General features: G+C 54.4%; 1 protein-coding gene across 2 annotated transcripts; it reads left to right on the top strand.

Moving 5' to 3' along the window:
- Nucleotides 1-255: 255 nt before the first annotated feature.
- CARD19 (caspase recruitment domain family member 19) lies at nt 256-13,654 on the top strand. Of its 2 annotated transcripts, XM_058695950.1 has the most exons (6): nt 256-483; nt 9,845-9,987; nt 11,421-11,574; nt 12,631-12,690; nt 12,875-12,946; nt 13,390-13,654. In XM_058695950.1, the coding sequence occupies exons 1-6, from the start codon at nt 477-479 to the stop codon at nt 13,503-13,505; spliced, it is 552 nt and encodes a 183-aa protein (XP_058551933.1). In that variant the 5' UTR covers nt 256-476; the 3' UTR covers nt 13,506-13,654. The 2 variants fall into 2 exon arrangements, with proteins under 2 accessions (XP_058551933.1, XP_058551934.1); XM_058695951.1 differs by lacking the exon at nt 12,631-12,690 and having other exon boundaries at nt 260-483.
- Nucleotides 13,655-15,101: the final 1,447 nt, after the last annotated feature.

Raw genomic sequence — 15,101 nt, 5'->3', positions numbered from 1 at the left:
GCGGGGCTTAGGACCTTCGCGGCCAGGCCACAGGTCTGGGGGCGGAGCATAACGTCCGGAGGAGGCGGGGCTCGAATGGGGAGCGGGGCTTTGGGCCCTCGCGGCGCCGCAGCTGCCGCTGGGGGCGGAGCATAACGGGAAAGGGCGGGCTCAGTGGGGGCGGGGCCTATAACTTCTACGGGTGCCGTAGGTATCTCGGGTGGAGGCGGGGCTCGAGCGGGGTCAGGGCCTGGGACGCTCGCGGCGCTGCCGCTGCCTCTGTGGGCGGAGCATAACGGGAAAGGGCCGGCTCAGTGGGGACGAATTGGGACTGTGGCGGCGACACCGCCGAGACCGGGGCGAGGCCTGCCGGGAGGCGGGCCTGCCGGGAGGGGGCGGAGCGAGTGGGACCGGGCGAGCGGCGGACAGACGACCTAACGGGTGGACGGCGGCAAGGGGACGGGCCGGGCCCGGCCGGGAGCGCGCCGTGCGTCGCCATGACAGGTGAGAGCGGGCCGGGCCGGTGTCCAGCCTGCCAGCCCGGGACCGGCGCGCGGCCGCGGTGACCCCCCGGTGCTGCCCCGGTGGCAGCTCCTCGCGGCAGCGGCCAGTGACCTTGGTCCGTGACCGCCTCTCTGTGGGCGGGACGACGACCGGCCGGGGGCGGTGGTCGGAGCCTGGAGGCGCCGTGGGCGAGGGGCTGGGGTGATGCTGAGGCCTGACAGGGGGAGGCGAGGGTGAAAAGGGCACCAGCAGTCTTCGCGGGGGTCATCCTGGCCACCTGACACCCGTGTATAGTACCAGTGGGACTCTTGTTTGGGGTCAGGCCCAGGAGAACCGGGGACACAGACTCAGCCAGCACCCCTGGGCTTTGTGCTGCGTGCAGGGCGGCCCTGCCCCCTCCAGATTCTCCCAGAGTGGGGTCTGAAGTGCAGCCAAACCCCCAGAGCCTGTGTGGACCGCAGAACCCACCTGCCTCCTGGTCCCAGCTGAGCAGGGTCACCTTGTTGTGTGGAACTTCCACTGATGGAGAGACCTGGTGATGGAGATGGGTTGGCCAGGGATCTCATGACAGCATGGTCAGGGAATGTTCTTGCTCCCCAGGGCCCCACTCTTCCAACCTCCGGGGTGGCAGAGGGCTCAGGGAGGCTCCCAAAGGTCCTGTTCTCTCCCTGGTGCTCACTGGAGTCCCACAAATAGGATTTCATGGGCTAGTTCCTGGTGTCTTCTGGGACACCAGTGTCCCAGCGTAGGTCAGAAGAGACCCCAGCTGCACCCTATTCGCCTGTCACCTCCCAGAACCCTTCTCATTTGTGGCTGCTTTTTCTGAGAGCCTCTGTGCCCTTGGCCCTGTGTCAGGTGTAGAAGGACATGTAGGATATTGTCTGTATGTGGATGGGGAAATAAAGGTTCAGGTTGGACAGGTTCCAAGCACCAGGCTACCTGGGTGGTCAGGGACAGAACTAGACCTGTGCCCTGCCCAGGGCCCTCAAGGTCCTGTGGGAGCCTCTCCACAGCCCCTTTTCTTGCAGCCAAGTCTGAGCGCTGAGCCTCTAGAGATCCCTCCCGTCACAGCTCCTCATTTTAGGGGCAGGAAGCTGAGGCCCAGAGAGTGCGGGCAGCTTTGCCAGGCTGCAGGGATGAAATCCTTGGCTCATTGTTCCTGTGCCATGACTGGGGGGTCTGCCTTGTGCTGGTTCTGGGGCCTTCATGACAGGTTGCAGGGTGAGCATTTGGACCCAATGTGTCTGCACAGGGCCAACGCTGGCCAGGTGTCACTGCAGCTGTTACTGTTCTGTGGACCCAGGTGTGCTGGGGAGTGAGCCCTCTCAGCACCACACCTGAGGCCAGGTCCAGAGCCCAAACAGGAGGGGATTCTGAGCAGGTCAGGGACTGCAGTGGGGAGGGAGCCATGGAAACTCAGGGAGGCCTCTTGAGGGGAGGATGGTGAGCTGAGTACAGGTTAGCCAGGGGGAAGCCAAGGGACAGGGTTCTCATCCTTTGGCAGGGGTCCCAAGCAGCATGGTGCCACGGCAGGGGCGGGGGGCGGCTGCTGTGCAGGACAGCTCAGGAACCTGGGGTGAAGGCACCTGGGGTAGCTCCCACAGGGCCTTGAGTGCCACGCAGGGGTAAGGGGTTGGGGGATCTGTGGTTTTGGCACCAGCTGAGCAAGTAGGTGGGGGAGGTGGGGCTTGGCAGAAGTTGCTGGCAGAGTCGGGTGGGTTTGTGCCAGAACATTCGACTCCATCCTGTAAGAGCTTTCTGGGGCTGTTACTCAGGACCCAGGACCAAAGTTTCCTGTGCATTTTCCTTCCTGGGTGTGGCCATCTGGGTGTGGTTTTCCTGCCCGGCTTCCAGCCACCACGGAAAGCTTCAGCCCTAGGCTGTGTATGCCCTGTGCCGGGTGACTCATGCTTGCTGCCGTGGAGACTCCACCTAGCTAGGGCTGCAGCCGGAGGACCGCCAGTGTGCTGGCCGTGGTCCACTGACAGTCCATGCGTTCCAGAACTCTTTAGTGAGTGCCTGCTGTATGCCTGCCCTGTGCACGAGTGCACACGCTGTAGAGGCAGTGCTGGGCAGAATAGCCTGGGGTCAGGATGCAGCTAATTGAACAGTTAATTAGTACGTTAATTAGGCGAGTGGGAAGTCTTGGATGTCAAGAGGCAGTGGCTTGACACAGCCACAAAGCTTTGGATGCCACAAAGTTGTGCCTGGCTCCAGCCTCCTCTTCACTCTAGTGGCTGAGGTCTTGGGCAGGTCCCTCATCTATTCCCATCTGGAAATGGGGGCGATGGTCTTGCTAGAGCCGCAGAGCTGGTGGGGCGATGAAGACGATCTGCACGCAAAGAGCCTGTAGAGTGCCCGGTCATGGGGCACACGCCGTCAGCCGGATCAGAGGGGCTACGAGTGGTGACGCCAGGTGACCGGGAAAGTCCTGCCTATGTGGCCCTGGCAGATCTTTTCGTGTCCCTGGGGGTGACTTGCTCACCATGGTGGAGCTGCTGACGAGTGCGTCTGCCAGGTAGACTTTCAGGACCTGGGAGGACCCAGAAGTTAGAAATGCATATTTTTGAGGGAAAAGACCAACCAGGAGGAGGTGGCAGTGGGAGAGAGAGGTGAGGAGGACAGATGGTGTGTTGAGTAGGCCCCATGGCGGAAATCTAGGAGGGGCCCTTCTTGTTCCCACATGATGACCCCATTTGAAAAAATCAACTTTATTGAGGTATTATTTACTCACAACAAATGCATTTATTCTTCTTAAACGTTTTTTAAGTTTATTTATTTATTTTGAGAGAGAGAGAGAGTGGGGGAGGGGCAGAGAGAGAGGGAGAGACCATCCTAAGCAGGCTCTGTGCTGTCATCACAGAGCCAGACATGGGGCTCCATCCCACAAACCGTGAGATCCTGACCTGAGCTAAGATCCAGAGTCAGTTGCTTAACCGACTGAGCAACCCAGGTGCCCCCAAATGCACCTATTTTTAAAAAATGCTTTAATTTTTATTTTAGAGAAAGAGTGCACACACATAAGTGGAGGAGGGGCAGAGAGAGAGGGAGACACAGAATCTGAAGCAAGTTCCAGGCTCCGAGCTGTCAGCCCAGAGCCCGACTCAGGGCTTGAACCCACAGACAGTGCAATCATGATCTGAGCCGAAGTCAGATGCTCAACTGAGCCACCCAGGTGCCCCAAACATCTGATTCTTGATTTCAGTTCAGGTCATGATCCCAGGGTTGTAGGATCAAGCCCCGTGTAGGACTCCACGCTGGGCATGGAACTTGGTTAAGATTCTCTCTCTCCCTCTGCCCCTCCCTCCCACATGCATAGGCTTGTGCTTTATCTCAAAAAAATAAACATTAAAAAAAAACAAGTCTGTATGAATTTTAGAATGAAAACCAAGAAACATCATTGGAGTTTGGATAGGAATTGCGTGGACTCCATAGATCACTTTGGGAATTATTGTCATCTTCACGACATTAAATCTTCTTTTTTTTTTTTTTTTTTTTTTTTTTTTTATTTATTTTTGGGACAGAGAGAGACAGAGCATGAACAGGGGAGGGGCAGAGAGAGAGGGAGACACAGAATCGGAAACAGGCTCCAGGCTCCGAGCCATCAGCCCAGAGCCTGACGTGGGGCTCGAACTCACAGACCGCGAGATCGTGACCTGGCTGAAGTCGGACGCTTAACCGACTGCGCCACCCAGGCGCCCCACGACATTAAATCTTCTAATCCATGAACAGAGGGTATATTAATTTGTATCTTTCAAATTTCTTTCAGTGATGTTTTGAAGTTTTCAGTGTACAAGTCTTTTACCTTCCTGGTTGAATTTATTCCTAAGTATTTTATTATTTTTGATGACATTGTAAGTGGAATTGTTTTCTTATTTTCTTTTTTGGATTGTTGATTATTAGTGTATGGAGATGCAACTGGTTGTTGTGTATCGATTTTGTATCTTGCAGCTTTGCTGAATTTGTTGATTAATTTTAACCTTTTTAGAGTTTTCTAGATAGAAGATCATGTCATCTGCAAAAAGAGATCATTTTACTTATTCCTTTCTTTTGAATTTTTTTAAATGTTTTTATTTATTTTTGAAGGAGAAAGAAAGAGACAGAGCATGAGCGGGGGAGGAGCAGAGAGAGAGGGAGACACAGAATCCCAAGCAGGCTACAGGCTCCGAGCTGTCAGCACAGAGCCTGGCGCGAGGCTTGAACCCATGAGCCATGAGATCATGACCTGAGCCAAAGCCAGACACTCAACCGACTGAGCCACCCAGGTGCCCCCCTTTTTTTTAATTTTTTTTTTTTACTTATTCCTTTTCATTTGAATAATTATTATTATTTATTTATTTATTTATTTATTTATTTTTTTGTCTAATTGCTCTGGCTAGAACTTCCAGTAATGCATTGAAAAGAAGTAGTGAGGGTGGGCCTCTTGCTTGGTTTCTGATCTTAGGGGAAAAGCTTTCAGACTTTTACCATTAAGCATGATATTTGCTGAGTGTTTTTCATATGTGACTTTCATCATGTTGAGGAAATTTTCTTCTAAATTTATTGAATGCTTTTTTCCTTTAATCAAGAAGGAATATTGCATTTGTCAAACGCCTTTCTGCATCATTTGAGATGACCGTGAATCGTGTGTGTGTGTTTCTTCATTCTATTAACATAATGTATTACATTGATGGATTATCTTATGTTGAACCACCCTTGCATTCTGGTGTATAATCCTTTTAATATGCTGCTGAATTCAGTTTACTAGTATTTTGTTGAAGATTTTGGCATCTGTGTTTATAAGTGATATTGGTCTGCAATTTTCTTGTAGTTATCTGTGACTGGTTTTGGTATCAGGGTAATGCTGGCCTCATGGAATGAGTTAGGAAGTGTTCCCTCCTCTATGTTTTTTGGAAGAATTGTAGAAGCTTTGGTATTTAAATGTTGGGTAGAATTCACCAGTGGAGCCATCTGGTCCTGAGCTTTTATTTGTTAGGACAGTTTTGATTACTAATTGAATCTCCTTACTAGTTAGAGGTCCATTGAGATTTTCTCTGTGTTCATGTTTTGGTTATGGTAGATTGTGTGTTTTTGGGGATTTGTCCACTTCATCTAGTTTGTCCAATTTGTTGGTTTACACATTTTCCAAGTATTCTTTTATAATCCTTTTTATTTTTGTGAAATTGGTAGTTCATTTCCTACTTTTATTTCTGATGTTAGTAACTTGAGTCTTTTTTCTTTGTAAGTCTAGCTAACAGTTTGTCAATTTGCTGATCTTTCCAAAGAACCAAGTTTTGTTTTTGGTTTTGTTTTTTCTATTTTCCATGTCAATTATCTTTGGTATAATCTTTATTATTTCCTCCCCTTCTGCTATTTTGAGTCTAGTTTGCTCTTACCTTCCTACTTCCTTAAGGTGTAACATTAGGTTGCTGATTTGAAATCTTTCTTCTGGTGTAAAGTGTGCATTTAAAGCCTAAATGTCATCTTCCAAACTGTTTTCATGGCATCCCTTACATGTTGGTGTGTTGTATTTTTATTTTCAGTTGTCTCAAGGTACTTGCTAATTTCCCTTGTGATTTCTTCTTTGAGCCATTGTTTCATTTTCACATAAAAGTGAATTTTCTAGTTTTCCTTCTGTTACTGATTTTTGGCTTTATTCCATGTGATCAGAAAGACCCTTTGTATGATTTCAGCCTTTTTAAAGATATTAAGACTTGTTTTGTAGCCACATTTGTTTTATGGTCTGTCCTGGAGGATGTTCTATGTGTGCTTGAGAAGAATGTACAGGTCCACCTTGGAGCTATTGTGAGTTCGGTCCCAGACCACCACAGTAAAGCAAATATTGCAACGAAGTGAGTCCAGTAAAAAAAAAAAAAAAAATTAAACAGTGAGCCCAGCATATTTCTTGGTTTCCCAGCACATATAAAAGTTATGTTTACATTATGCTGTACTCTATCAAGTGCACAGTAGCATTATGTCTTAAAAACAATGTGTATACCTTAATTAAAAACATTTTATTGCTAAAAAATGCTACCAATTATCTGAGTTTTCAGCAACTCATAATCACTGATCACAGATCACCATAACAATTGTAATAATAATGAGAAGGTTTGAAATACGGTTTGAAGAATGAAAAGTTTGAATTGCAAGATTTATCAAAACATGACACAGAGACCCAAGTGAGTCGATGCTGGTAGAAAAGTGGCTCCAGTAGACCCACAGTTTGTAAAGTCGCGGTATCTGCAAAGTGCGGTAAAGGGAGGTGCACCTGTATTTTCTGCTGCTGTTGGGTGACTGCAGTCCGGGTGTGTTGGCCCTCGTTGGTTATCATGCGGCTCACACCCTCCGTTCCCTTACTGGTCATCTGTGTGGTGTTTCTGGCTATTACTAAGTGCGGTACTGGGGCACCTGGGTGGGTCAGGCAGTCAAGCGTCCGACTTCAGCTCAGGTTGTGATCTCACAGCTCGTGAGTTCGAGCCCTGCATCGAGCTCTGTGCTGACAGCTCAGAGCCTGGAGCCTGCTTTGGATTCTGTGTCTCCCTCTCCCTCTGCCCCTCCCCCACTCACGCTCTGTCTGTCTCTCTCTCTCAAAAATAAACATTAAAAAAATAATAAAAGTGTGCCACTGAAATCTCCAACTGATACTATTTTTCGTTATTACTAAATCTTTACTATTATCTGGGGGCTCTGATATCTGGCTCATGTGCTTATTAGATCTTCTTGGTGAATTGACTCTATTATTAACTTTGATATACTTCTTGGTCTTTTGTAACAGTTTTTGATGCAAAGTCGATCTTGGCTTCTATGCGCAGAGCCACCCTGCTCTCTTTGAGTTGCTATTTGCAGCGACATCTTTTCCCTTCTTTTCACTTTCGGCCCATGTGTGTCTTTGGATCTGAGTCTTTTGGAGACAGCTCATAGTTGAATCATATGTTTTTAATCCTCAGAGGACAAACAACTCTGTTTCTCCTCTGCTCCAACACGCAGCACTCATACCTCTGAGGACTCCTGGCACTTCTGATCACCAGGTATGCGGTCCCTCACCTCCATCAAGCAGTCCCCTGACACCAGCTGGGGGTGTCACAGTTCACCTCCCGATGCTGTCTCCCTGGGGATGGCCTCAGTTCCCACTTGTGAAGAGCTCAGTCCTGTACACCGTCCCCGCTACAGACCCCGGTCACAAGGCTTCTCACTGACTGGCTATAAATCGAGGGTCCTGTGACCCCCTTTTTTCGTTCAGTCATTTGCTACAGCTCACAGAATCTGGGAGAACACTTTCCATACTAGTGCTGATTTATCACAGAAGGATACAAGTGAACATCCACACACACAGGGTGCTCAGAGCAAAGAACTCGGGAAGGGGCCCAGAGCCTCTGTGTCCCTGCCGGGCCAGCCGCCCCAGCGCCTCCATGTGCTCGGCAACCTGGAAGCTCGTCCAACTCCATCCTCTCGGGGTTTTACGCAGGTTTTATTACATAGGCGTGATTGATTCAGTGACTGGCCATTGGTGATGGATTCGGCCTCCAGCCCCTCTCCCCTCTAAGCCTCATGTGGTTGGCCCCACTGGCAACCAGTCCCATCTTGTGGTTATTTAGGGGCTTTAGAAGAGTCACCTTGTGCACACGGCCAGATGAGGTTGAAGGGGGCTCGTTAGGAACAAAAGACACCTTCATCCTCATGGCTCATCTCTTAGGACGTTCCAGGGGGTTCAGGAGCCCTGTGCCGATATATATTTCTTATCAGAAATCACAGTATCAAAATTCCATTTTGCCAATCTGCGTCTGTTAATCTGTTTACATTTTTTTAAAATGTTTATTTACTTTTGAGACAGACAGAGCATGAGCATGGAAGGAGCAGAGAGAGAGGGAGACACAGAATCGGAAGCAGGCTCCAGCCTCTGAGCTGTCAGCCCAGAGCCCGACGTGGGGCTCGAACTCACAAGCCGTGAGATACTGACCTGAGCCGAAGTCAGAGGCTTAACCGACTGAGCCACCCAGGTGCCCCTGTTTACATTTATCTTTTTGAGAGCTTTTATTTTCTAAGTAATCTCTACACCCAATGTGGGGCTCGAACTCATGATCCCGCGATCGAGAGTTGCATGCTCCACTGACTGAGCCAGATAGGCGCTCCTTAATCTGTTTACATTTAAAGTAATTACTGCAGTCACTGGGGTGCCTGGGTGGCCCCATTGGTGAGCCTCCGACTTCAGCTCAGGTCATCATCCCACGGTGATTTCAGGCCCTGTGTCCGACACCTTTGTGCTGACAGCTCAGAGCCTGGAACCTGCTTCGGATTCTGTGTCTCTCTCTTTGTCTCTGCCCCTCCCCCTGCTCATTCTCTCTCTCTCTCTCTCACTCTCAGAAGTAAATATTAAAAAAAATAATAAACTAATTACTGCAATTACTGATAATGAATCGCTTGTTTCTGCATTTTTGCTGTTTGTTTTCTGTAGGTCTTGTAGCTTTTTGTCCTTTATCCATCACTACCTTCTTTCATGTTTAGTTGCTTTTCTGTAATAACATTTTTTATTTCCTTTTTGTGGATATTCCACGGATATTTTCTTTGTGGCTACCATGAGAGTTCCACATAACATCCTAAAGTTATAACCATCTAATGTGAATTGATATCAACTTAATTCCAATCACACACAAAAACTCTCCTCCTCTGCAGCTCTGCCCTCACCCAGTGCCCGTGTCCACCAGCAAGTGGGACAGGCTGGCACCAGTGGGGGGGGGTGGTGCATGTGGTCACACAATGGATGCTCTGGGATTCAGCACCCTTCCTTGGGGATCCTGTGCCTCCCACCAACCACTGACCCACCCCTGGACTTTAAAGGCCTGTCATTCTAAAGAACATTCTTAATGGGAAAAAAAGGCATGGCAGTGATGCCGTGATGCCAGGACCCTGGCTGGGCACACCGGTCTGCTTTGTGGCAGCCTCACAAGGCCGGGCAAGCTCACGTGTCCTGTGGCCATGCCAGCACGCGCCACCCAGCCCTGCGCCCCTGTCCCTGTGGGAACAGCAGCCAGGGGAGCTGCAGGGTCGGGCCTTCTCCAGGCTGGTGTGTCCCTGCAGCAGGCCCTGGGGGGGGGTGGGAACCCAGGGACAGCGGACTCGGCCTGAGTTTATCTCCTGCTGTAAGCTCTCAGGCATAGAAGAGAAGAGCTGGAGTCTGTGGTCCCACACACTAGTGCGCCCCATCTCTGGCAGGGGGATGGCAGGACACGGGGGTTCCGGGCTGTGCATAGCCTGCACGGGTGGGACGGCTTACAGCTGATGTGCCGCCTGGGGGCCTGGGGGCCATGCCACGGGTGGCATGTGGGCCCCATTGCCGCTCCTCGGCCGTGCGGGCTCATGCCCTCTGTGCTCTCTGCTGTTTCAGAGCAGACCTACTGTGACCGCCTGGTCCAGGACACGCCTTTCCTGATGGGCCACGGACGCCTCAGTGAGCAGCAGGTGGACAGGATCATCCTCCAGCTGAACCGCTACTACCCCCAGATCCTCAGCAACAATGATGCAGAGAAGGTGCTGGGGTGGGGGGAGGCGGGGGGGGGGGCAGCACATCTCTCCCTCCCTGTCCCTCCCTCCCTGGGCTGGGAGAAAGTGGGAGGGGGGGTGGGGGGGTGGAGAAGGACAGTGGAGGTGAAAGCCTGACTCCTTGCAGTGACGTTGGGCCCGGAACACCGGCTCCTTGAGCCTCAGTCTCTCCCCGTGTCCTCGGGGCCTGCCAGCCCTCCAGAGCCGCTGGAAGCATCACAGGAGACAGGACAGTGTGCCACTGCGTGTGACAAGCCTGGGAGGGGAGAGGGGGCGGGGGCGCTGGCCGGGCTCACCCCAATGCCGCAGGGCTCCGCACCCTGCCTCTTCCAAAGGCTCAAAAGCGGACACCGAGGGAGGTGGGTGCACCTCGCCTGAGCCGCCCTTTCCCTGACTCCCCCTCAGGGCCAGGGCTTTGGGGTGTGGGGCCCCCTCCAGCCGAGTGGCTGAGTAAGCCCCACTCTCGGGGCTGCAGGGCTGCCTACAGGGCTTGGGGCCTCTCCTGGGCACAGTGAGGCTGACCCCCAACACAGCTGGAAGGCTCATGGGCCCTGCCACTGGCTCAGATGCTCAGGTTGTGAAAGTCTACAGCAAAGGAAAAGTACGGGTGGAGTTCATACCTTACTATTGTAATTAAAAGTCTGATACACGTTTATTATATAAATATTTGAGAAGTTTCAGACGTTTATACAAGAAGGAGAGTCCTGCATGCACATTGCCACGCTATTCTGCTCCTTGGTGTCTCTGGCTCCTACCATCCGCTTGCAGTTTGTTACACTCTGGTTCTGAGTGGAATGGTATGCTGCCACCAGGTGGCAGCACCAGGCCACAGCCTCCAGGTCCTGCATCAATGCCACCTGCTGGCTCACTGACCTTTAGAACCATACATTTCTCCATGAACTCATCAGAAGATTCTGGGTTATTTTGTTTTGTTTTCCTGCTTAGCCCTCCGTTTTTAAATTCCTCGAGTCACATTCCTGTTGACTATAAACTACTAGAAGTTATTACTTATGACATCACCTCCTTGATTCCTTGTAGCCTTTTTACAAGTGAAGAAAGAGTCCCAAGGTGTAAAATGACCTGCCAAAGTCACATGGCAAACCATCAGCTTTTAACAGGTGGAACAATGTCACCACTGTCTTTCTTGATGACCTGTCCTGGCCTCCACAGGGAGGGGGCTCCACAGGGAGGACCAGTGGCTGTGCTGTGACCACAGCACCGGCTTGGGCGCCACGTGGGTGGGCTGTGGCCCTGGTGGCACTTGATGCCTCCTCTGGGTGCTCTGTGCTGCCGCCCCCGCCGCACCCCGGGCAGGGGCCCCTCTGATGCAGAAGCTGGAGCCCAGGGCAGAGCCAGAGCCCCCAGCCTCCTTGGCCCTGCCCCTCCAGCCTGACCTTTCCACGCACCCTTTCCACCCCCAGTTCCGGAATCCCAAGGCGTCCCTGCGAGTGCGGCTCTGTGACCTGCTGGGCCACCTGCAGCGGAGTGGGGAGCGGGACTGCCAGGAGTTCTACCGGGCCCTGTACATCCACGCGCAGCCCCTGCACAGCCGCCTGCCCAGCCGGCTGGCCCTGCGTAAGTGCGCCCCCCGCGCCCCCAGACAGGAGCAAGCTGTCGGATGCGGACACTGCCGCATCTCTCGTGCCTGCTGTTACACAGGAGGAGGCGTCTGGCGGGTGTGGCTCCGCCCTCTCTCCAGCCTGGTGCCCTGGGGCCCGTCACCTGCGGGCTGGGGGCCGCTGACGGCTGTGCCAGCCTTGAGTATCTGTGCCCCCGTGGCAGAAACTGAGGTCGTGCCCACAACTGAGGATGCCCTGGCCGGGGGCGGGGGGATCCCCGTAATGTGGGCGTTTCTGTAGAACGATGTCAGGCACGGTGGCTGGTCTGAGGCATGCACGCTTTGGTTTCAAGGGTTTTGGCCGAGAGCTCAAGAGGCACGTGAGTCCCGAGGGACCCTCTGAGCTGCGTGTGGGGATGGAGGAGACACAGGCGGGGATGGCAGTCCAGGCCTGAGACCTCTGTGCCCTGGTCCCCTGGAGGAGGGGCCGGTGTCCCTCGATCTTCTGATGGGAAGCCAGAGGCCTGAGGGACAGGGTGGCTCACCCTGACTGCTCAGCTGGGACCCCGGGGCAGGTGTCCCTGACCTGAGGATGAGCTCTGGTCCAGGACCCGTGTGTCACACCAGCCACTGGGGGGCCCCACAGTCTGGCTGGGCATCAAGCACCTTCCAGGCTCCTGGGCCATCAGCAGGTGGCTGGTTGGGGAGGTCTGGGAGAGAGTGTGCCCTGCCCTCCCATGGACATCACCAGACTTGGGATGGTACGCTCGGTGCCTGCCTCCGCACGGAGCGATGCCCCCTACCCATGGCCCTCAGGGTCTCAGGATGTGGACGGAAGGAGATCCAAAACTCAGGGTTCTGTGACGCTGATCCCACGGTTCCCTCCCTGGTGCTTTCTGCCACGCCTGGCCCAGAAGGCCAGCTGGGTGTGTGTACAGCCTGGTCAGGCCCAGCCTAGGGGTTCTGGGGGTGGAGGGAAGGAGCCTGAGCAGCCCCTTGGTTTCCTGCAAGCGGGACGACCACCCTCCTCTGGCCGGCCCACAACTAACCGAGCCCTGTGATTTTGTTTCCAGAGAACTCAGATTGCACAGAGCTAGACTCCGGCACCGTGGGCCGCGAGCTCAGTGACAGGGGTAACGGCCTCCCACGTCCCCCACCCTGTCCCCCACCCAGGGCTCCGTCTCTGCCTCAGGGTCTTCTCCTTTCCGAGTCAGACTCGGTCCTGCCTTCCCATTGACTGGGCCCCAGGGTGCTCGCTGGGGCGCCCGCCGTCTGGGCTCAGGCGGCCATGTGCCCACATGCCCCCTTTCTCCCCAGGACCCGTGGCCTTCCTGGCCTGCCTCGGCCTGGCCGCGGGGCTGGCGCTCCTCGTCTACTGCTGCCCTCCAGGTGGGTGCCGCCTGCCAGGCCCAAGCACTGAGCCCCCTGGCCTCCCTGTGCCTCAATTTCCTAGCCTGTGTGGTGGGACGGCAGTGGGGCCCAGTTTGCAGGCACAGGAAGAAGAGGGAGTATGGGGGCTCCACCACCCCCCAGGGGTCGGAGGGTGACAGCCCCTGGCGGGAGGCAGGGTGCAGCCGGGGCTCTGGGGGCCCCTGTCCTGTGTGTGGCCTGGAGTAGGGTGCCCACCTCTGGCCCCCATGTCACAGCCCTGGCAAATGGATGGGGGCCCGCAGCCCAGCATGGCAGCTGCCGTCCCTGCCTGGCCACACCGGGCCTGTCACCATTGTGGACGGGGAGCCACAGGCCCACTTGGCAGGGACACCCCACGCCGCTTGGCTGTGGGGCTGCACAGGCACGTCAGTGGCAGTGTCTGAGACCACCTTGTCTTCCAGACCCCAAGGTGCTGCCGGGCGCCCGGCGTGTCCTGGGCTTCTCCCCCATCATCGTCGACAGGCACGTTAGCCGCTTCCTGCTGGCCTTCCTCACAGATGACCTGGGAGGGCTCTGATGACCCTGCCCCCACCAAAGAACCCCACCTGCCTGCCGAGTGGGCCCCACTTTTCTAAATGTTTATTTTTCACTATTTATACTTTTTTAAGAAAGTTACCTTCGCCTGACAAAGGTGCTCAACATTAAATGTCGGAGTCTTGTCGCTTCCCTTGGGAATGTTTTCTGGATGATTCTGACTTGAGACCCTGTGGTGTCTTGGCTGGCGGGGCTGACTCTGAGGGCTCTCAGTGTCCCACACTCAGCCCGGGGCCAGGTCCTGCTCAGGCTGCCCCAGCCCCCACTGCCCCTCAGCACCCACCCCCCACATCCCCCCACCTCACCGTCTCCCCAGAAGGTCCCTCCTCTCTTTCCCCTTCTCCCTCCCACCGTGCCTCTCCAGAGCCCACACCTCTCACTTGGAGCCCCTCTGTAGTCTTCTGTCTTCTGTCTGGCACGCGGTCAGCCCCCACACCCATCCCCCCATCCCGGCCCATCACCTCGCCCTTCCCAGCCACCAGCCCAGGTGGGAGGGCTGGGTGGGGGCACTGCCCCGCCATCTGTCAGCCCCTGCCTGGGGCCACGGGGGGGCACCAGCTGCACATACCAAGATGCCCCAAGAAGCCCCATGCCCATATGTGTTCACTCCACCCAGCGACCCCAGCAGGTGGGGGCTGCATCCCTGCTTTCCTGAAGAGGATACTGAGGTTACTCAGCCAGGAAAAGGGGGACCTGGCATGTGAGGGGGTCTAAGATTCACCACTGCCTTCATTCTCTTCTGTGATGTGTCCTAAAGGGACCCTTCACAGCCCCTTGGCCCCATCTAGTCACCAGAGCCAACACCCGGGTCCAGGGCCCTGCCTGACCTCACCCGCCTCTGTCCTGGGAGTGGAGTCCCTCCCTACCACGAGGTGAGACCTGGGCTTAATGGGTCTGGGGTGGGTCCATTAGGCCTAGAAATGAGCCCAAGGTCTTGTCCCAGATTCCAGGCAGAAACTCAGAACAAGACAGTCCACAAAACCTTCTAGAACTTTTAGAGTTGACAGATGTCATTGTGCCATCCAGGGTCCCGGCCCCTGGCTCCTCCCCCCACTGCCCCCACCAGCCTGGGGTTTGCACTGCCCCCCTCATCCTCGTCTTGGGGACACTGGCCTATCCCCTCACCCGGGGTGTCTACACCTGTCTCACCTGCCAGCCTCAGGCTCAGGATCCCAATGTGGAAACTTCCCTTTGGACATGGGAGGGTAAGTGTGCAAGTCCAAGAGGGCCTGGAGCCCTAGCCTTGGCATGCAGCGTCACAACCCTGAGGGCCCCGTAAGCCAACTGAGTCACCTGCGGACTTGCAAGCAGGACCTCATGGCATCGCGTCGCCTCTGGGCGCCGTCATTTTCAGTCCAAAGCCAAGGACCACACAGCCGCCGAGATGGGGGCTCCACCCGGCCTCGCCACACATGCATGTGCACCAGGCACAGGCTGGCCCCCAGGGGTCCCTCTCCCAGCTGCCTCCTCCATCAGCTCCTCCCCCACAGCCCCTTTTTGGGGAAACAGAAGCGTATTTGTCAACCCACAAATCACCATGAGTTTGCATTTTCCATGGGAGGTTTCTGGAGATGCCAGG

The sequence above is a fragment of the Neofelis nebulosa genome, chromosome 12, assembly GCF_028018385.1.
Source record: "Neofelis nebulosa isolate mNeoNeb1 chromosome 12, mNeoNeb1.pri, whole genome shotgun sequence".
NCBI classification, from domain to species: domain Eukaryota; kingdom Metazoa; phylum Chordata; class Mammalia; order Carnivora; family Felidae; genus Neofelis; species Neofelis nebulosa.
This window is presented reverse-complemented; position numbering and strand designations above follow the sequence as displayed.

Bases quoted from the DNA above. Each gene is read 5' to 3' on its own strand.
- CARD19 (XM_058695950.1), top strand. The intron at 12,691-12,874 runs GTAACGGCCTCC...CTTTCTCCCCAG, and splicing joins CCGCGAGCTCAGTGACAGGG to GACCCGTGGCCTTCCTGGCC. The intron at 12,947-13,389 runs GTGGGTGCCGCC...CTTGTCTTCCAG, and splicing joins CGTCTACTGCTGCCCTCCAG to ACCCCAAGGTGCTGCCGGGC.